Source organism: Diabrotica undecimpunctata, chromosome 3 (assembly GCF_040954645.1).
Source record: "Diabrotica undecimpunctata isolate CICGRU chromosome 3, icDiaUnde3, whole genome shotgun sequence".
Lineage (NCBI taxonomy): Eukaryota > Metazoa > Arthropoda > Insecta > Coleoptera > Chrysomelidae > Diabrotica > Diabrotica undecimpunctata.
In genome coordinates, this window is record NC_092805.1 from 129580236 (window position 1) to 129599628 (window position 19393).

The 19393-nt window shown below is 31.6% G+C and overlaps 1 protein-coding gene across 2 annotated transcripts in view; it reads left to right on the top strand.

Annotated features, from left to right (window-relative positions):
• Window positions 1–2617: 2617 nt before the first annotated feature.
• LOC140437405 (juvenile hormone esterase-like) overlaps window positions 2618–19393 on the top strand; it is a 63882-nt gene continuing 47106 nt past the window's right edge. Inside the window, exon 1 of one of the 2 annotated variants that reach the window (XM_072526917.1) lies at window positions 2618–2741. In XM_072526917.1, the coding sequence (XP_072383018.1) occupies window positions 2679–2741 (63 nt within the window). In that variant the 5' untranslated portion in view covers window positions 2618–2678. Of the gene's footprint in view, window positions 2742–17162; window positions 17264–19393 lie in introns of those variants that run through there. The other variant, XM_072526918.1, reaches the window with a different exon arrangement.

The following is a 19393-nucleotide window of genomic DNA, read 5'->3' on the forward strand; positions in this document are numbered from 1 at the left end:
TTCAAGTGTTGTTTCTAAGAGAACAGTTCATTCTACACAAATATTACTTATAAACATTTTTGTATAAAATTATCTCAGGTACATTTTTTATTTGAAACCTTTTTTTTCTACGGTGTACTGATTTTTAGTAAATCGATTTTTTTGTATTTTTACCCCCCTGCGAGGGAGGTTTTAGGCGGAAGGTCGAGGGTAAAAGTAGTAAACTTTTCTGCATCTTTTTTAAGGTCTTCAAATTAATATTCTCAGCAAAATTCAGCTTGTTCGTATGATTTTTAAGGGTCAATTCTCTGACGACTCTATTAAGCACCGTTTACCACCATTAACTATTAAGCATCGTTTTAAACGAAATTTGTCGTCCAAATGTAATATAGTCTTTTTATAATTTTTTTCCGTTATCAGAATATAGTGTTCGTATCAGCTGTCTCTCTATATGTACGCTCTTTCCTTCACCAAGAAAATGTTTCAAAGAAAATAGTTCTTTTGGATCTAATATGCTCACTATTTGATAAAAGTTTGTGCTTTTCGGAAAATGAATATAGCTGAGATAGTTTTATTAGGCCCTAACGAGTTTTAATATCACTCACATTAAAGGAACCGGTTTTCTTGAAACGGCTAAAAGTTATTTTTTTATTCTAAGAACATATCATATGTTCTTAATAAACAATTATATTGAGAGCATTTTTTGAATGGAAAGCAACAAATTTCTTGTGATGAATGTAGGTTTAATCTCGGTTACTACGTCTACTATGGGATTCAGGGTAGGCCAATTCGTCTCGCTGTAAAGTTACCATGGCAGTCCTGTTCACAAAAAAATTCAGAATTTATTGAGGATAAGGTTCTCCAAATAGGCAATTTACAAGGTTGTTATGGAAAAGAACATATTTCCATGTGAAGGATAAAGTTTCCAGATGGGTAGAGACTTCTACGAGACTCTACTTGATAAGAGGACTTGTAAATTATGACGACTATTAATAATCTCGGCGAACCTGGCAGTAGAGTCTGACCACCTAACAACCGATGCAATATTATATCAATAGAATATGTGATTTACGTTATCAGATGAGATAATAATTGTGCATTTTAAAGATCGAGACGAGGAATGCTTAATGATTTGATTGATGATTGAAGAAGGGCATAAGAATCGAATATTTTTTTAATCATGGATAAAATCATCAAAAGCGTAAACAAAAGAACAGGAAACAGAATGGGAAACTAAGAAATAAAAATACTGAGTTACGCTGAGGATGCAATGTTGATAGCCCAAGATGAAGATAGTCTGAAAAAACTGGTCCACTGGTTTAACATAAAAGCAAAAGAATTTAATATGACAATCTCATCTCTAAACTAAAATAATAGTAATCAGTAAAGAACCAACCAGATGTAAAATAAAAATTGATGGCACCAGTACTGAACAAGTAATGGTAATAAAATACTTTGGAATTACACTGTCCAGCTATGGAGACCTGGACAGAGAAGTGAGCTTAATAATACTATATGACGAAACCGACACATTAACATTGAGATGAATTAAATAACTTATAAAGCCAGTGTAAGTCTAATAATGACATATACCTCAGAAACAAGACCCAATACAGCCACAACACAAAGGCTTACGAAACGGCAGAGATGAGAGTATTGAGAAGAATTGCAGGAAATACACTGAAATATTTTTTTGAAAAAAAGTAGGTCGTAAGATGAACTTGGAAAAAACAAAAATAATGACAAATACACCGAACATTCTAGAAATAACATTGAACGACATAAATTTAGAAACAGTAAGCGAATACATCTACCTGGGACAGATAATGAAAATTAACAAAGAAATTCAAACTGCCGAAATTACCAGAAGAAAAGCACTAAAATAGAACAGTATTTGAAAACCAGAATTTACGATTAGTGTATCCTCCCTATACTCACGTATGGTTCACAGACCTGGACACTCACCAAGTCCAATATGGATAAAATAGTAAAAGCACAAAGAGCGATGGAAAGATCAATGCTCGGGGTGAGATTTATAGACAAAAAAACAAACAAATGGATTAGAAGCAAAACGAAAGTAAAAGACGCAGGAGAACATGCTGCCAAATTATAATGGAGCTTCGCAGGACACAATGCCCGACTAAAGGATAAGAGATGGAACCACGAAATACAAAAGTGGAGGCCATGGTTAGGAAAGAGAAGCAGAGGAAGACCACAAATGAGATGGGCTGATGATATTAAGAAGATCGGAGGACACAACTGAAAGTAAGTGGCGCAAAATAGAAGACACTGGATTGATTTGGGGGAGGCCTATATCCAAAGTTAGATTACTTAAGGCTGAAGAAGAAAAAGAAGACACTGAAATATCTAAAGAGAAGTGAAGATATTAGAGGAAAATTTAACGTACAGGGTATAAATAAATGGACACAAAATAAAAAAAAAAGAATGGAAAAACCACATAGGCAGAATGGGGAAGACCCGTGTCGTCAAAATAGCAAGATCGAATAATTTTGCGATAAAGCAGAACACCCGGTTTCATATCTTCAATTTTAAGAAATATTTTGAGTATATTATTTTTTAACCCAATTGTTACGTGATTGATATGTAGTGATAACTTTATCTAAAAGTAAACAAAAAAATTATTAAAAGCTGTAATATATAGTATCTATTTTACTTAATACTAATGATTAACTGAAAATATGACATTAGTAGTACAGCTGGTTATTTTTATCGCTTTGGTTTCATACCAAATAATAAATAAGGTAAGTACTTTTTTATTACTAGTATTATTACTAATATTAATAATTAGGATTAACAAGATTAATTGGCAGGAATTTTTAATTGGTTGGTCTTGCTCTTGGTCTTTTTTTCTGGTACTCGACTTCTAGATAGTCACTTAGCTACCCTATTTTTTGCCATCTTCTCTGAATAGTATCCCGCCATTTCTTCATTAAGTTAACTATGTAATTTATTACATCTTGAAATATTGTCTTACTACGATTCCACTTATTTGTTTTTCTGTGTCTGAGCCTTATTTTCAATTTTAATTCAATTCAAAAACTTTCAATTTTTGAAAGTTTTTGTTGGGGGGTAAATATTGTCTTTATTTCTCTTGATTTAAAAATTTTGTCAGTGACCCCTTTGATGTAAGGAAGAAAAACTTTCGTATGATGAGGGTCTGAGTCTTTGGCTTAAGATTGAGTGAAAGATTGATATCTGTGAATGCTCCTATTAATGTGATTTTCGCGGTAACCGTTTTGGATGATTGCTTGTTTTAAACTACCACAGAGAAAACTTTCCAGATACATCAATCTCCCACTTATTCTCAATCCAAAGACTCAAATCCTCATGATACGACATGGAAACCTCTCATAAAGAATATATCGTCCACTCCACCCGAGAATCAAAATCCTACTCTTAGAAATGTTCACGCCTATCCTCCAACCTCCATCTTAACAAGGTTACCATCGACGGTATAAATCAACCGTCCTCTATTCCCAGTAACAGCAATGCATTGGTTAGTGATCAGTGTAGGAGTGTCTGGAGACTTAAGAAACTAAGAGCTCAAAAGCACTGGAGAAGATATCAAAGAGAATGTCGAAAGCTCGGAGCAATGATAATCAACGCGGTTCAACCCGGAAGACTGTTGAACTGTTGAGTTTAATAATAATTCCTGTATTGTTATTAATCTTTGCTCTAGAGGTTTATATATATATATATATATATATATATATATATATATATATATATATATATATTGTTATGATGTGTTTTTTGTTGTTTGAATGATGAGCAATGAGTATTTTTAATAATATAGGGTTTTTATCGCGGTTCTCAAAGAATTAGCTTGTAAGTACTTTTTCAAATTATCTTTATTATAACTATTATGAAACACACATATATATCTAACCTAGCCAATGTAAATTTAAAATAAACTATCTTTAAATTGATGTTCTTATAAAACTAATTAAATTCTATAGACAATGTTAATTTTAAACAAACTATCTTCAAAATTGAAATTGTTATAACACTAACTAAATTATATTAACAAAATTTTGTACCTTTCTTTCACTGAATGCCTAAATGAACTGTTTTCCACTATATATATTCTAATCACCACTGAATGTCTTCGTACTTCGGTTATCCTTGTTTTTTGTGAAATTACTTTTTCCAATTATCAGCTTCTACCAATTTAAGATATAGTTTTCTTCACCAGCATTTATACACCACCAACCAAACCAGCAAACAGCATTTATATTTATTCTTCTTTTCAATATTCCAATATCCAATTATTATAAGTTGATTTATACTAATCTCCAACCATAATATAATTTAATTTCTTCCAATATACTTTTTTTAATCTTCAATAATTATTTGTGTAGGTATAATTATAAATGTGCATTAAATTATATGCATAATTTTTAATCTTCATTTAACTCACTATATTAAACAATTTGACTATTTGTACCTGATTCACTGACTCCAACTAACTTTCATATTTCTTACTAAACTTTTCTGACTGACTTCTTGAAATTCTGAACAATTTACTTCACTACTAACTTTCATAATAAAACTGGCCTGACTTCTGACTAAAAACTTCCAAAACTGCCATCTTGAATCCAAATCACGGGTATTTATATCCTTTTGGATATTCCAGAACCATCTGGTAAGAGATCATGTTCCAATTTGTTCCATTACTTTCATATAGATGTTCTCGAAAAAAATATCTGTTCGATCCACCGCCATAATCATTATATCGAGAATGTTCGACTGTAAACAATGGTCATCTCCGCTGATTCAGAGAATTCCATTCTTTTCTATTAATAATTTTGTTTACATTTAGGCTTTTCAGATCAGAATAAACATTCAAATTAGTAACTAACACTCTAATTTAATAAAATACACATTTCAAACAATATAACCCCACTTATATTCGTAAATATTCTTAAACGTCACTTCAGAGTATAAATATCTGTCTATCACTCACTGTATAGTTGGTTGCCTAGGCACATGGCTCACTTAAATCTATTTACAACATTAAAATTACTAAAATACAACTTTTTACAAATATTATATGCTAATTTCTTAAAATGCCCTCACATAAATATATTCTTATAAATTTCTCTAGTATATAACTTATTTAAAATAATCAAATACTTTTTTATATCTAATATTATGTAGTATATAACTTATAAATTATTTTCTATAAACCCCAATCGTCACAATATATATATATATATATATATATATATATATATATATATATATATAGTGAAAAAGCGATAAACGCTTGTCATCAACGCTGATCAAATAGAATACAAAACTCAAATATTTGGGTGTGCAGCGAAAGATAGGACAAAGAGTACTCTTTTTAGTTAACCAAGCTTTCGCAAATCTTTATTTGCATCATCAGGGTGCTACAATAAACAAAATTAGTACAAAATACAGAAAAGAATTATTTTGCATCTTACACTAATTGACATTTATACTTTATTATTTATTTATTTATTGACACTATTACCACATAATTATGTTCTCGTTAGTCTAGATGTGGTCTCCCTCTTCAGTAATGTTTATTTAAATGCCGTTCTCCGATCTATTCATAAACACTGGAATAAAATTTCACAAGTATGTAGCATCGATTATGATTCGACATTTTCAATAGCTACGACTCCCACATTCAATTTACTCTTGAAAAGGAGGATCAAAACCAATCTGTTCCTTTTCTCGACACAATGTTTATTAGAGAACTGGATAACATCATTACAATTGATTGGTATAGAAAAAAGTGTAACTCTGGAAGATATCTCAACTACCACTCTTACCACAAGTCAAGCATGAAAATTAATCTAGTCAAACAAATGACCACACGAGTTTGTAAACTAGCTGACCCTGTTTTTAGAAAAAAGAATCTCAACATCCTTTTACAGTTGTTCCTAGATAATTCTTACCCCGAATCCTTACTCAGGAAAATCATCTTTAACACATCCTCTGTTATACTCAACACACAAGTAAACCCTCCCCAAAATACAGGTGCTATGAAAGTTAGCTCTGATTCCCACTCACTGACTAACAATATTCCTAATATATCTTTTGTATCACTTCCATTTATTAAGGACGTCTCTCCCAAATTGACCAGAATTTTTGCTCAATACCTACCAAATGTAAAAATTGCTTATAAAAGCACTCTAGTTGTGGGATCTTTGTACAAGTCATTGAAAGATAAAGTACCAAACTTAGATAAAAGTGATGTTGTCTACAAACTTAATTGTTTGGGCTGTGAAGGTTCTTATATAGGTCACACCTCCCAAAAAGTTTCTAGTTGCTTGACTCTTCACAAGAGTGACATTAGGTTACACCCTGATAGATGTTCTCTAGCCACACATGCTAACACAACAGGGCACTCTTTCGATTTTCCAAATGTAAAAATCCTATCCACGGAGAGCAATTATTTAAAAAGATTGTTTCTCGAGATGGCTTTCATTTTTCAAGAAAAAGAAACTATTAACAAAAAGACAGATACCAATAATTTAAGCAACCTATATTCATTATTGTTAACTTTGGATAAACACGAATCTACTAATACAGACAATTCATCATCAACAATATAAGTTTCATTATATATGAGATACAGTACCTCTCCTACTTCTTCTAATATAAGTCTTTTTACCTTTTCTGTTTCAAAAAGTTCAGCGTCTATCAGGTATACTATTACCTTTACATTGTTATCATTAAGATCTAACGTTCTATCGTTTTAAGTTGGCAGTAACGAATTCACAACCAATTCTTTTGTTTCTGATAAGAATGTTTATAACCTAAATTTTATATTATGACATGTTCTGTAATTATTTTAACATAATTTTATTTGAGTGTTCTTGTATATGTGTTTTAAAGTGTTTTAAATATGTATTTGTTAAAGAACGTTTTTTTTAAAAAACAATTTTGGATAGTTTTCGCCATCATTTGTAGGGGTCAAATGAGTTGCTCATTTCATTTATCAAACATCACGACAACTAACCTCAATTAGTGTAAGATGCAAAATAATTCTTTTCTGTATTTTGTACTAATTTTGTTTATTGTAGCACCCTGATGATGCAAATAAAGATTTGCGAAAGCTTGATATATATATATATATATATATATATATATATATATATATATATATATATATATATATATATATATATATATATATATATATATATATATATATATAATATATATATATATATATATATATATATATATATATATATTAAATCCGTAAAATAGTTTCGAAACACAATTCCGATAACTGCCTTAATCTGAACCTTCTATAAATGCAAGGTATAACAGACGCTGATAAAGATGTTAATAGAGACATGGGGAATCTAAAATTTGCATTCCACGACATGTCTCCTCAGCTAAGCAGAAATCGTTAGCGAATTGGTTTCTTGTACTCATACAGAGTAGATCCGAATAAAAATAAAATTAAAGACAGTCAAGATTTCCTTTCACGCAAAAATAGTCTATGTATCTGTTGATACGTATTTCGCTTTAATAAAGCTCATCAGAACAGTTATTCATAGGCTTTCTCAACGTGAAAAATAAATCTTTTCCTGTCTTTGTGAAGCAACGATAAAATGGCTTCGAAACGGACGCAATAGCGACATCTAATATTAAATCCGTAAAATAGTTTCGAAACACAATTCCGATAACTGCCTTAATCTGAACCTTCTATAAATGCAAGGTATAACAGACGCTGATAAAGATGTTAATAGAGACATGGGGAATCTAAAATTTGCATTCCACGACATGTCTCCTCAGCTAAGCAGAAATCGTTAGCGAATTGGTTTCTTGTACTCATACAGAGTAGATCCGAATAAAAATAAAATTAAAGACAGTCAAGATTTCCTTTCACGCAAAAATAGTCTATGTATCTGTTGATACGTATTTCGCTTTAATAAAGCTCATCAGAACAGTTATTCATAGGCTTTCTCAACGTGAAAAATAAATCTTTTCCTGTCTTTGTGAAGCAACGATAAAATGGCTTCGAAACGGACGCAATAGCGACATCTAATATTAAATCCGTAAAATAGTTTCGAAACACAATTCCGATAACTGCCTTAATCTGAACCTTCTATAAATGCAAGGTATAACAGACGCTGATAAAGATGTTAATAGAGACATGGGGAATCTAAAATTTGCATTCCACGACATGTCTCCTCAGCTAAGCAGAAATCGTTAGCGAATTGGTTTCTTGTACTCATACAGAGTAGATCCGAATAAAAATAAAATTAAAGACAGTCAAGATTTCCTTTCACGCAAAAATAGTCTATGTATCTGTTGATACGTATTTCGCTTTAATAAAGCTCATCAGAACAGTTATTCATAGGCTTTCTCAACGTGAAAAATAAATCTTTTCCTGTCTTTGTGAAGCAACGATAAAATGGCTTCGAAACGGACGCAATAGCGACATCTAATATTAAATCCGTAAAATAGTTTCGAAACACAATTCCGATAACTGCCTTAATCTGAACCTTCTATAAATGCAAGGTATAACAGACGCTGATAAAGATGTTAATAGAGACATGGGGAATCTAAAATTTGCATTCCACGACATGTCTCCTCAGCTAAGCAGAAATCGTTAGCGAATTGGTTTCTTGTACTCATACAGAGTAGATCCGAATAAAAATAAAATTAAAGACAGTCAAGATTTCCTTTCACGCAAAAATAGTCTATGTATCTGTTGATACGTATTTCGCTTTAATAAAGCTCATCAGAACAGTTATTCATAGGCTTTCTCAACGTGAAAAATAAATCTTTTCCTGTCTTTGTGAAGCAACGATAAAATGGCTTCGAAACGGACGCAATAGCGACATCTAATATTAAATCCGTAAAATAGTTTCGAAACACAATTCCGATAACTGCCTTAATCTGAACCTTCTATAAATGCAAGGTATAACAGACGCTGATAAAGATGTTAATAGAGACATGGGGAATCTAAAATTTGCATTCCACGACATGTCTCCTCAGCTAAGCAGAAATCGTTAGCGAATTGGTTTCTTGTACTCATACAGAGTAGATCCGAATAAAAATAAAATTAAAGACAGTCAAGATTTCCTTTCACGCAAAAATAGTCTATGTATCTGTTGATACGTATTTCGCTTTAATAAAGCTCATCAGAACAGTTATTCATAGGCTTTCTCAACGTGAAAAATAAATCTTTTCCTGTCTTTGTGAAGCAACGATAAAATGGCTTCGAAACGGACGCAATAGCGACATCTAATATTAAATCCGTAAAATAGTTTCGAAACACAATTCCGATAACTGCCTTAATCTGAACCTTCTATAAATGCAAGGTATAACAGACGCTGATAAAGATGTTCGGAATTGTGTTTCGAAACTATTTTACGGATTTAATATTAGATGTCGCTATTGCGTCCGTTTCGAAGCCATTTTATCGTTGCTTCACAAAGACAGGAAAAGATTTATTTTTCACGTTGAGAAAGCCTATGAATAACTGTTCTGATGAGCTTTATTAAAGCGAAATACGTATCAACAGATACATAGACTATTTTTGCGTGAAAGGAAATCTTGACTGTCTTTAATTTTATTTTTATTCGGATCTACTCTGTATGAGTACAAGAAACCAATTCGCTAACGATTTCTGCTTAGCTGAGGAGACATGTCGTGGAATGCAAATTTTAGATTCCCCATGTCTCTATTAACATCTTTATCAGCGTCTGTTATACCTTGCATTTATAGAAGGTTCAGATTAAGGCAGTTATCGGAATTGTGTTTCGAAACTATTTTACGGATTTAATATTAGATGTCGCTATTGCGTCCGTTTCGAAGCCATTTTATCGTTGCTTCACAAAGACAGGAAAAGATTTATTTTTCACGTTGAGAAAGCCTATGAATAACTGTTCTGATGAGCTTTATTAAAGCGAAATACGTATCAACAGATACATAGACTATTTTTGCGTGAAAGGAAATCTTGACTGTCTTTAATTTTATTTTTATTCGGATCTACTCTGTATGAGTACAAGAAACCAATTCGCTAACGATTTCTGCTTAGCTGAGGAGACATGTCGTGGAATGCAAATTTTAGATTCCCCATGTCTCTATTAACATCTTTATCAGCGTCTGTTATACCTTGCATTTATAGAAGGTTCAGATTAAGGCAGTTATCGGAATTGTGTTTCGAAACTATTTTACGGATTTAATATTAGATGTCGCTATTGCGTCCGTTTCGAAGCCATTTTATCGTTGCTTCACAAAGACAGGAAAAGATTTATTTTTCACGTTGAGAAAGCCTATGAATAACTGTTCTGATGAGCTTTATTAAAGCGAAATACGTATCAACAGATACATAGACTATTTTTGCGTGAAAGGAAATCTTGACTGTCTTTAATTTTATTTTTATTCGGATCTACTCTGTATGAGTACAAGAAACCAATTCGCTAACGATTTCTGCTTAGCTGAGGAGACATGTCGTGGAATGCAAATTTTAGATTCCCCATGTCTCTATTAACATCTTTATCAGCGTCTGTTATACCTTGCATTTATAGAAGGTTCAGATTAAGGCAGTTATCGGAATTGTGTTTCGAAACTATTTTACGGATTTAATATTAGATGTCGCTATTGCGTCCGTTTCGAAGCCATTTTATCGTTGCTTCACAAAGACAGGAAAAGATTTATTTTTCACGTTGAGAAAGCCTATGAATAACTGTTCTGATGAGCTTTATTAAAGCGAAATACGTATCAACAGATACATAGACTATTTTTGCGTGAAAGGAAATCTTGACTGTCTTTAATTTTATTTTTATTCGGATCTACTCTGTATGAGTACAAGAAACCAATTCGCTAACGATTTCTGCTTAGCTGAGGAGACATGTCGTGGAATGCAAATTTTAGATTCCCCATGTCTCTATTAACATCTTTATCAGCGTCTGTTATACCTTGCATTTATAGAAGGTTCAGATTAAGGCAGTTATCGGAATTGTGTTTCGAAACTATTTTACGGATTTAATATTAGATGTCGCTATTGCGTCCGTTTCGAAGCCATTTTATCGTTGCTTCACAAAGACAGGAAAAGATTTATTTTTCACGTTGAGAAAGCCTATGAATAACTGTTCTGATGAGCTTTATTAAAGCGAAATACGTATCAACAGATACATAGACTATTTTTGCGTGAAAGGAAATCTTGACTGTCTTTAATTTTATTTTTATTCGGATCTACTCTGTATGAGTACAAGAAACCAATTCGCTAACGATTTCTGCTTAGCTGAGGAGACATGTCGTGGAATGCAAATTTTAGATTCCCCATGTCTCTATTAACATCTTTATCAGCGTCTGTTATACCTTGCATTTATAGAAGGTTCAGATTAAGGCAGTTATCGGAATTGTGTTTCGAAACTATTTTACGGATTTAATATTAGATGTCGCTATTGCGTCCGTTTCGAAGCCATTTTATCGTTGCTTCACAAAGACAGGAAAAGATTTATTTTTCACGTTGAGAAAGCCTATGAATAACTGTTCTGATGAGCTTTATTAAAGCGAAATACGTATCAACAGATACATAGACTATTTTTGCGTGAAAGGAAATCTTGACTGTCTTTAATTTTATTTTTATTCGGATCTACTCTGTATGAGTACAAGAAACCAATTCGCTAACGATTTCTGCTTAGCTGAGGAGACATGTCGTGGAATGCAAATTTTAGATTCCCCATGTCTCTATTAACATCTTTATCAGCGTCTGTTATACCTTGCATTTATAGAAGGTTCAGATTAAGGCAGTTATCGGAATTGTGTTTCGAAACTATTTTACGGATTTAATATTAGATGTCGCTATTGCGTCCGTTTCGAAGCCATTTTATCGTTGCTTCACAAAGACAGGAAAAGATTTATTTTTCACGTTGAGAAAGCCTATGAATAACTGTTCTGATGAGCTTTATTAAAGCGAAATACGTATCAACAGATACATAGACTATTTTTGCGTGAAAGGAAATCTTGACTGTCTTTAATTTTATTTTTATTCGGATCTACTCTGTATGAGTACAAGAAACCAATTCGCTAACGATTTCTGCTTAGCTGAGGAGACATGTCGTGGAATGCAAATTTTAGATTCCCCATGTCTCTATTAACATCTTTATCAGCGTCTGTTATACCTTGCATTTATAGAAGGTTCAGATTAAGGCAGTTATCGGAATTGTGTTTCGAAACTATTTTACGGATTTAATATTAGATGTCGCTATTGCGTCCGTTTCGAAGCCATTTTATCGTTGCTTCACAAAGACAGGAAAAGATTTATTTTTCACGTTGAGAAAGCCTATGAATAACTGTTCTGATGAGCTTTATTAAAGCGAAATACGTATCAACAGATACATAGACTATTTTTGCGTGAAAGGAAATCTTGACTGTCTTTAATTTTATTTATATATATATATATATATATATATATATATATATATATATATATATATATATAGGTACGTATGTGTGATCTCTGTAGTCTTTTCTATCTAAATCCTACTTGAAGTTCCTGAAGCCTAGCTTGTTTCCCCTCTTGGTAGATAGGAATAAAGATTCTCGTTTCTAATCTGAGGGTACTTTTCCTTTGTCTGTATAATAGACTATCATTTCACTTTTAAAGTATGTATCAATTCTTTTTTTTTTAATATGTTACTACAATTGCACTATTGTTAATTTATTATTTAATTAGTTTCCTGGAACCTTCGTATTAAAAGTAGGTAATAATAATAAAAATTAAAAATAAAATTCAAATTTATTCATATTTATTATACACTCAACATAGATAATCATGAAAATATTATTTATCTAATCAAATATTTTCGATTATGTAATTAGCAATCTTTATTAAAAATTATAAACACTTAATATAATTTTAGATATATTAATATTTTAAATATTAATTTTTAGAAAATTGTATAACCCTTGGACAAAATTTTAAACACAAGTAAGCTATTTTTAGCGCAGTATTAAAAGAACGAACTCATTATAGCGCAGTAAATAAAATAAGGCGATACCCTGTAATTTTCCGTGTCACCACCGAAATGCATGAAAATTTGAATTTTTTTTCTACTTACCCTTCACTTTACTTGTGGGCTGTTGGTCGTTGGCTGTTGTTTATTTAATAATTGTGAAAACTACCCCTATTAGAAAAAAACAATGTTTATTATTGTAAATCGGGTACGGTAAGTCCAGGAGAGCTATCTCACATTTTTTTGACTATGTGAATATTAGCACAAAAAGCCTACACACTTAAAAATTTATATATTTATATATTTTTATTAAAAAAACATTTAGAAGAAAGCGTACAGAGTTGGTTAAGCCAAATTCTTACAGACAAAAACAGTAAACAATACAAATTATAATATAATAAATACAAATACGAAAAAAAGCAAAATACAAAAAACTGTATAAGGCTAACTCACTCGATGTGTCAGATTGAGATGACTCGGATAATAAGGGTGATATGGCTCGATTATAAACTTTATGTGGCACGTTTTTTTTGCCAATAGTTTTCCGCATATATCACATAAATTAACATATTTTGAGCAGTTGTCATGAAACCAAGAATTGCAATGCACGCACAATACTCAGTCTTCTTGTTTCGATGTGCTTGAATATATTTCCCTACAGCCAGCACATTCATCATTTGCTACATCTTGTAAGTTTTTACCAGAGTCTTTAGTAATTTCCATATGATTGTCAGACTCTTCAGAAGAAGACAAAACGTCTCCTTGGGATTCTTGGGTTTCTAGAAATTTTTTTTTCAGAGGATCTTTATTCTTTTTAGCATCATTTTCTTTCCTTTTAACATCTAAATCTTTGCGTATTTCTACATTTACTGGGCTAGTAAGTACTGCAGCCAATTGTCTACCGCGTTTCCTAACTTGCGAAATACCTGATGTAAAAGGTACTGTAGAGATATTATCTAAAATTTCACCGGGAGTAATTTTTCTTTAGAGGTCGGCTTATTACTAGGTAAAGATGGTAATTTTAATGGTGACGTGTGAGACGGGCGGCGTCGAACTGCTTGTAGATGGTAGGTTTAGACGGGAAAGATCATCTATTTCACTAATTTGTGTTGTTGAACTCTCAAGAAAGGCATACTCTGGTATTGCATTCCGGTCGACTGGATAAATACAACATGCGCAAAAACCATATACAGTATTTGTACTGAGTCAGCTTTTGTCCAAGCCTCATTTAATAATTTGCAGAACTGTAATCGGTTAATCTTCTTTGTAGCATTCATTTTAACTCTAACATTTAAATGGAGATGCAATGACATACATGACCATCCAAAACCAGTAGAGCTTTTCCAGGGGGCTTTCTAGGAATGAAGTGAAGTGTTAACCAATCAATCACTATATCTGTGTTTACGTAAGCACACTTTTCATTCATGTAAACCTTTGACCCTGGGGGCATGCCATTTTCAAACTATAGTTCTTTATGTTTGCTTTTGAATATGCAGGAAGGTGAAAGGAATATCAGCATTGCAACAGGTCATACACGTAATTGTTTTCCCCTTCTCCAAAGAAGTTGCTGATGCTACATTTTTAGGTACCTTTTGGGCTACAACAAATGCAGGCTTATTATTCAGTTGGAGTCCTGTTTCAACCATGTTTAATAAACTTCCAGCCTTGTCCATCAACTCATTTTCTAGAATAACTTTCTTTAATAGATCAGTAATCGCTTACATACTTTTTGTTCATGCCTTGACTTCTTGATAAGGATACGCCTTCCTATTTTCTTATACTCAAGACAATATTTCTTCTTAAGAAGAATTGTAACCAGTCAAAACCTATTAGTTTTTTATTCTTGTTGGATGTAGAGTTAATATTTAATTCTCCCGCTAATCTGAAAGCCATTTCTCTAACTTCAACTCTTCTAGGTGCAAAACTGCAACTGCAAATTAGGAATGTGTTTCTTTATTTTATTTTCATTTTCTTCTCGAGAACACTACTTGCTTTTAATGCACTTTTTTTTTTAAATTCTTACTTTTCACTCTTCTCTTAATGTAGGTGCACTTTAAAATTCCCACTAAAAAAAATAAACCACGTTGGCAATTTCTTTTTCTTTTATATTTCGTTGGTATGGCTGAAAATATATTTATCCATTAAAAATAACCTTACATAAGTTACTAAAGAGTTAAGCCATCTCTCCCTAACATTTGAGAACCAACTGACCCGAATAGTCAGGGTGAGATGACCCACTTAATTTCCGTGTGTTGGGAACATTTGAAAGAAACAGCAACTATGAATACATAAATTTAATGATACATACTTCAATAAAATACTGACAAAAATAAGTGCACAATAGTTTTGACCATTACCGCAAAAAGTTTTAAGAATATGTCAATAAGAATTTCTAAATAACTTACTTTTCAGAATTTAGAAAATGTTAGAAAGATGTTAGATGAAGATGTTAGAAAATTCACGGAAACAATAGAGTCTTGCTAATACCATGCGCGCATCAAATAATGCAATGCAACTGACGCCAAATAGGATAAAAATGCGTCTTATTCCAGTACTTATACAAGTTCCAATATCTTCAAAAATATGTGATTGGTTTTTTAATCCTAACTCGGTTAGCTTTTAAGCTACTAAGTACTTAAAAATACCATTTTGTACGAGTGTATGCAAACTTTGAACAACCATATTTTAACCAATTTTTGTCTTACAGAAAAACAAAGACAGCCAAAATGTTCAAACAAGCAAAACCTATATTTTTTACTCCTTAAGATTTTTTGTATCCCATGCTTTTTAAGTTATTTTGAAAAAAGCATTTTTTTTCAAAATATAAAACATTTTTCTTTTATTTTAATTTCCTTTAATTTTCTTAAAAATAAGCAGTTTGAACTGAATAAACTCACAGATCATATAAACAATACATAAACAAAGTAAATTGTAAAGCGGTAATGATTATTTTATTTATGGTGCTAATTAAGGGGCGATTTTCAGGATGTTTGAAAAAAGACTTTATTTTGAGTGTAACTCGCGTAGTTTTGATACTAAAATCTTAAAAAAAAAATTAAAGCATTTTATACACTTTCAAAAAGTTTTGATGAGTTTTCCCCGAAAAATTCTTAATTTTTGGTTATTTTACGTTAAAATTTTCGACTTAGAATTTGACAAATTAAAACCTACTTTTCATATGCTACAATTCTGCTTATACTGGTCCTATAGAGCTCAAAAATACACCAGTTTTTTTTTGTATTTTTATAAGCTACATTTTTTTTAAGAGTATTTTTTTTAAATCCTTACTTTTTGAGTTCTTTGTGGAAAACCGTCTGAAAACATAGTTTAATTTTGAAAAATTAACATTTTCACTCGAAACTAAGTTAAAAAGTATCGAGTTAGTGAAAAAACTCCTTGAATTAAATGTTGCTTAAAATTATTTTAGTCTATCCATTTACGGACTTTTAAACGTATAGTTTTTCAACCCCAAGTAAAAGCATGTGGACCATGCCACCAGCGCATGAGAAAAGAAAAAGGAGTGCTTAATTTAGTGAAACAACGTAAGCTTGAGTACCTCGGCCACGTGATGCCGAGCGAAGAAAAATATCGAATTCTTCAACTCGTTATACAGGGTAAAGTATTCAGGAGTATTTGGACCGAGACGTTGTCGTATCTCGTGGTTAAAAAACCTCCGACAATGGTTTGATATCCACGGAGCTGTTCATCAAAACTCAAGCAGACCTGATCATCAATCAACTGGAACGAGCAGTGGAACGAGCAGAGACCCTGTGTGTGAACTGTACTAACAAGTATATAAAAAAACTACTGAGGTAGTTCCAATGAGTCTGAAAGGCATGTGGGAGAGAGTAAACTTAAATGTAGTCTATCCCAATGATATTTCTAGAGTCTTATGATTCTCAATAAGACTAGTCTATAGAAACAAAAACAAAATCTTTGGTCGAAAGTTTAGTTGGTAAAAAACCAGAAGATCATGGAGAATGCGCAAATTGTAGTTGACACTATTGACGAAGTCTCCTAAAAAGCATTGAGAGCTGCAGCTGAGGCAGACTAAAGGTATAAATTATAACCGATCTGGTTCCGCCTTGAATTATGTTAAAAGTATGTTGTATTTTGGAAAGATATTGAAATACTACTTTTAGACGATAATCAACTGATAACATTATCGAAATTGTTTATTTACTCAAGAAATATAAAAATAATATAAGTTTATGAGCCATTGTTATTAAACATTATAAATAATGTTTTTGGTGAAATTGTTTTTTATCGTATTGGTTTTATACCAAACAGTGAAAAGGGTATGTAAAATATTACGAGAATATTACGAAATTGAGAATAGATATCTGATATATTTATTCTTCTTTTAAGCTCTTATAAACTTTGCCTAAACATTTAATATGACATCTTTTACATCTGGAAGTTTCTAATTATACATGTCATCATGTTACTCATTCACTTATCTTACTTTCAAGTAAAATAAGTGAATGATTGTGAATTGCTGCATAATTATACGTCTAAACAAAATTTATACTTTAGTTGATTAGAAGTGTATTTTTCGGGATAAAATTAAATTAAATCATAAAGAAAACTAACAAAGTTACTATAGTTTAATAAGAAGTGAGCAAAAATATTATTATTGATATATTTATACAAAATTTTGTGTATCTAACTAAGTAGCTCGCCCAATATAAAGCTATTACCAGAAGATCTATTTATTAGCGGATTTTTATTAATTTTAAAAACGGCCGAAAAAGATGACGAAGAGGTGGAATCGTTCTATAAACAAATTCAATAGGCATTAAGAACTACCAAATCACGTGACGTCACAATATTAATGGGTGAACTGAACGCCAAAATTGGAAAGGGTAGCACAAGCAACGTAATGGGATATTTTGAATTAAGTAATAGAAATCAAAGAGGGGGTAGGTTGATGCAATTCTGCCACGATAATAAAATGATTGTTACAAACACGTTCTTTGAATTACATAATCGACGTTTGTACACGTGGAAATCACCAAAAGATAATGAACAGCAAATAATGAGAAATCAAATAGATTACATAATGTTCAAAGAAAGATATCGGAATAGTATTACTGCAGTCAAAACACAACATGGAGCACATTATAGCATCTAACCATAATCTCTTAGCAGCACATATAAAAATTAAAATAAAAAGAATAGAGAAGACAGCAAAAGACGAAAGAACTGATATAAATGCAGTAAGAGATCCAGAAATCAGAGAAAATATCAAAGAAAAAATAAACGAACGTCCAAACACCGTACATATTGAAGGGGAATCTCATGAAGAAACATCAACAAAAACTGGGAAAAAATAAAGGCTGACTTAATAGGACCTACAAAAAAATATCTACCCAAAACCAAAGAAAAAAAAAATATTGGATGACGGACGAAATACTAAACTTGTTGAACAAATGAAAAGTATATAAGGAAAAAAATAAATCATTGTACCAGCAAACACAAAACGAAATACGGCGACAAATTCAAATAGCAAAAGAAAATTGGTTAAAAGAAAAATGTGATGAAATAGAAATTCTACAAAATAAACATGACAGCTTTAATTTATGCAGTAAAATAAAATAATTAACTAGAAGACTAGAATACAAACAAAATATACTAGTTGATGAAAAGGGAGACACAGTAATGGATACAGAAAAAAAATTAATGGTAAGGGCAAACCATATAGAACAGCCGTTTAACGACAAACGAGACAAAATAGATATCGAATATTTCTTTGAAGAGACTGGACTAGAAATAACTGTTATTGTCGAATTATTTAATATTATATACAGAACAGAACATTCGTGACTATACCGAAAAAGAAAAACGCCAGGCAATGTTGCGATCACCGTACCATCAGTCTAATGTGCCACATACTAAAAGTATTCCTAAAGATTATTCATCTTAGAATATATAAATAGTTAAACCAAAACATTGAAAAAACTCAGTTCGGATTTAGAAATGCTCAAGGAACCAGAGAAGCATTATATGCAGTAAATGTGCTAATACAGAGATGTTTAGATGTAAACCAGGATATCTATGTCTGCTTCCTCGATTATAATAAGGCATTCGATACAGTGAAACATAATCCGTTAATAAAACTACTGAGAAAAAAGAACATCGACACACAGGATATACAAGAAGATACACAGATGAACAAGAAGCTGTCATAAGAATAAATAATTTAAAATCTAATAAAGTAAAAATCAAAAGAAGTGTTAGACAGGGATGTGTCTTGTCGCCATCACCTATTTAAGGCAAACATTAATGAAACAAACGATTAAACGAAAGAAATTAAAATTAGAATAGAAAAGGCTAGAATTGCATTCAATGATATGAAACTAATATTATGAGACCTCAGCCTAAATCTTAGAAAACGAGTACTAAAGTGTTATGTATTTTCTGTTCTT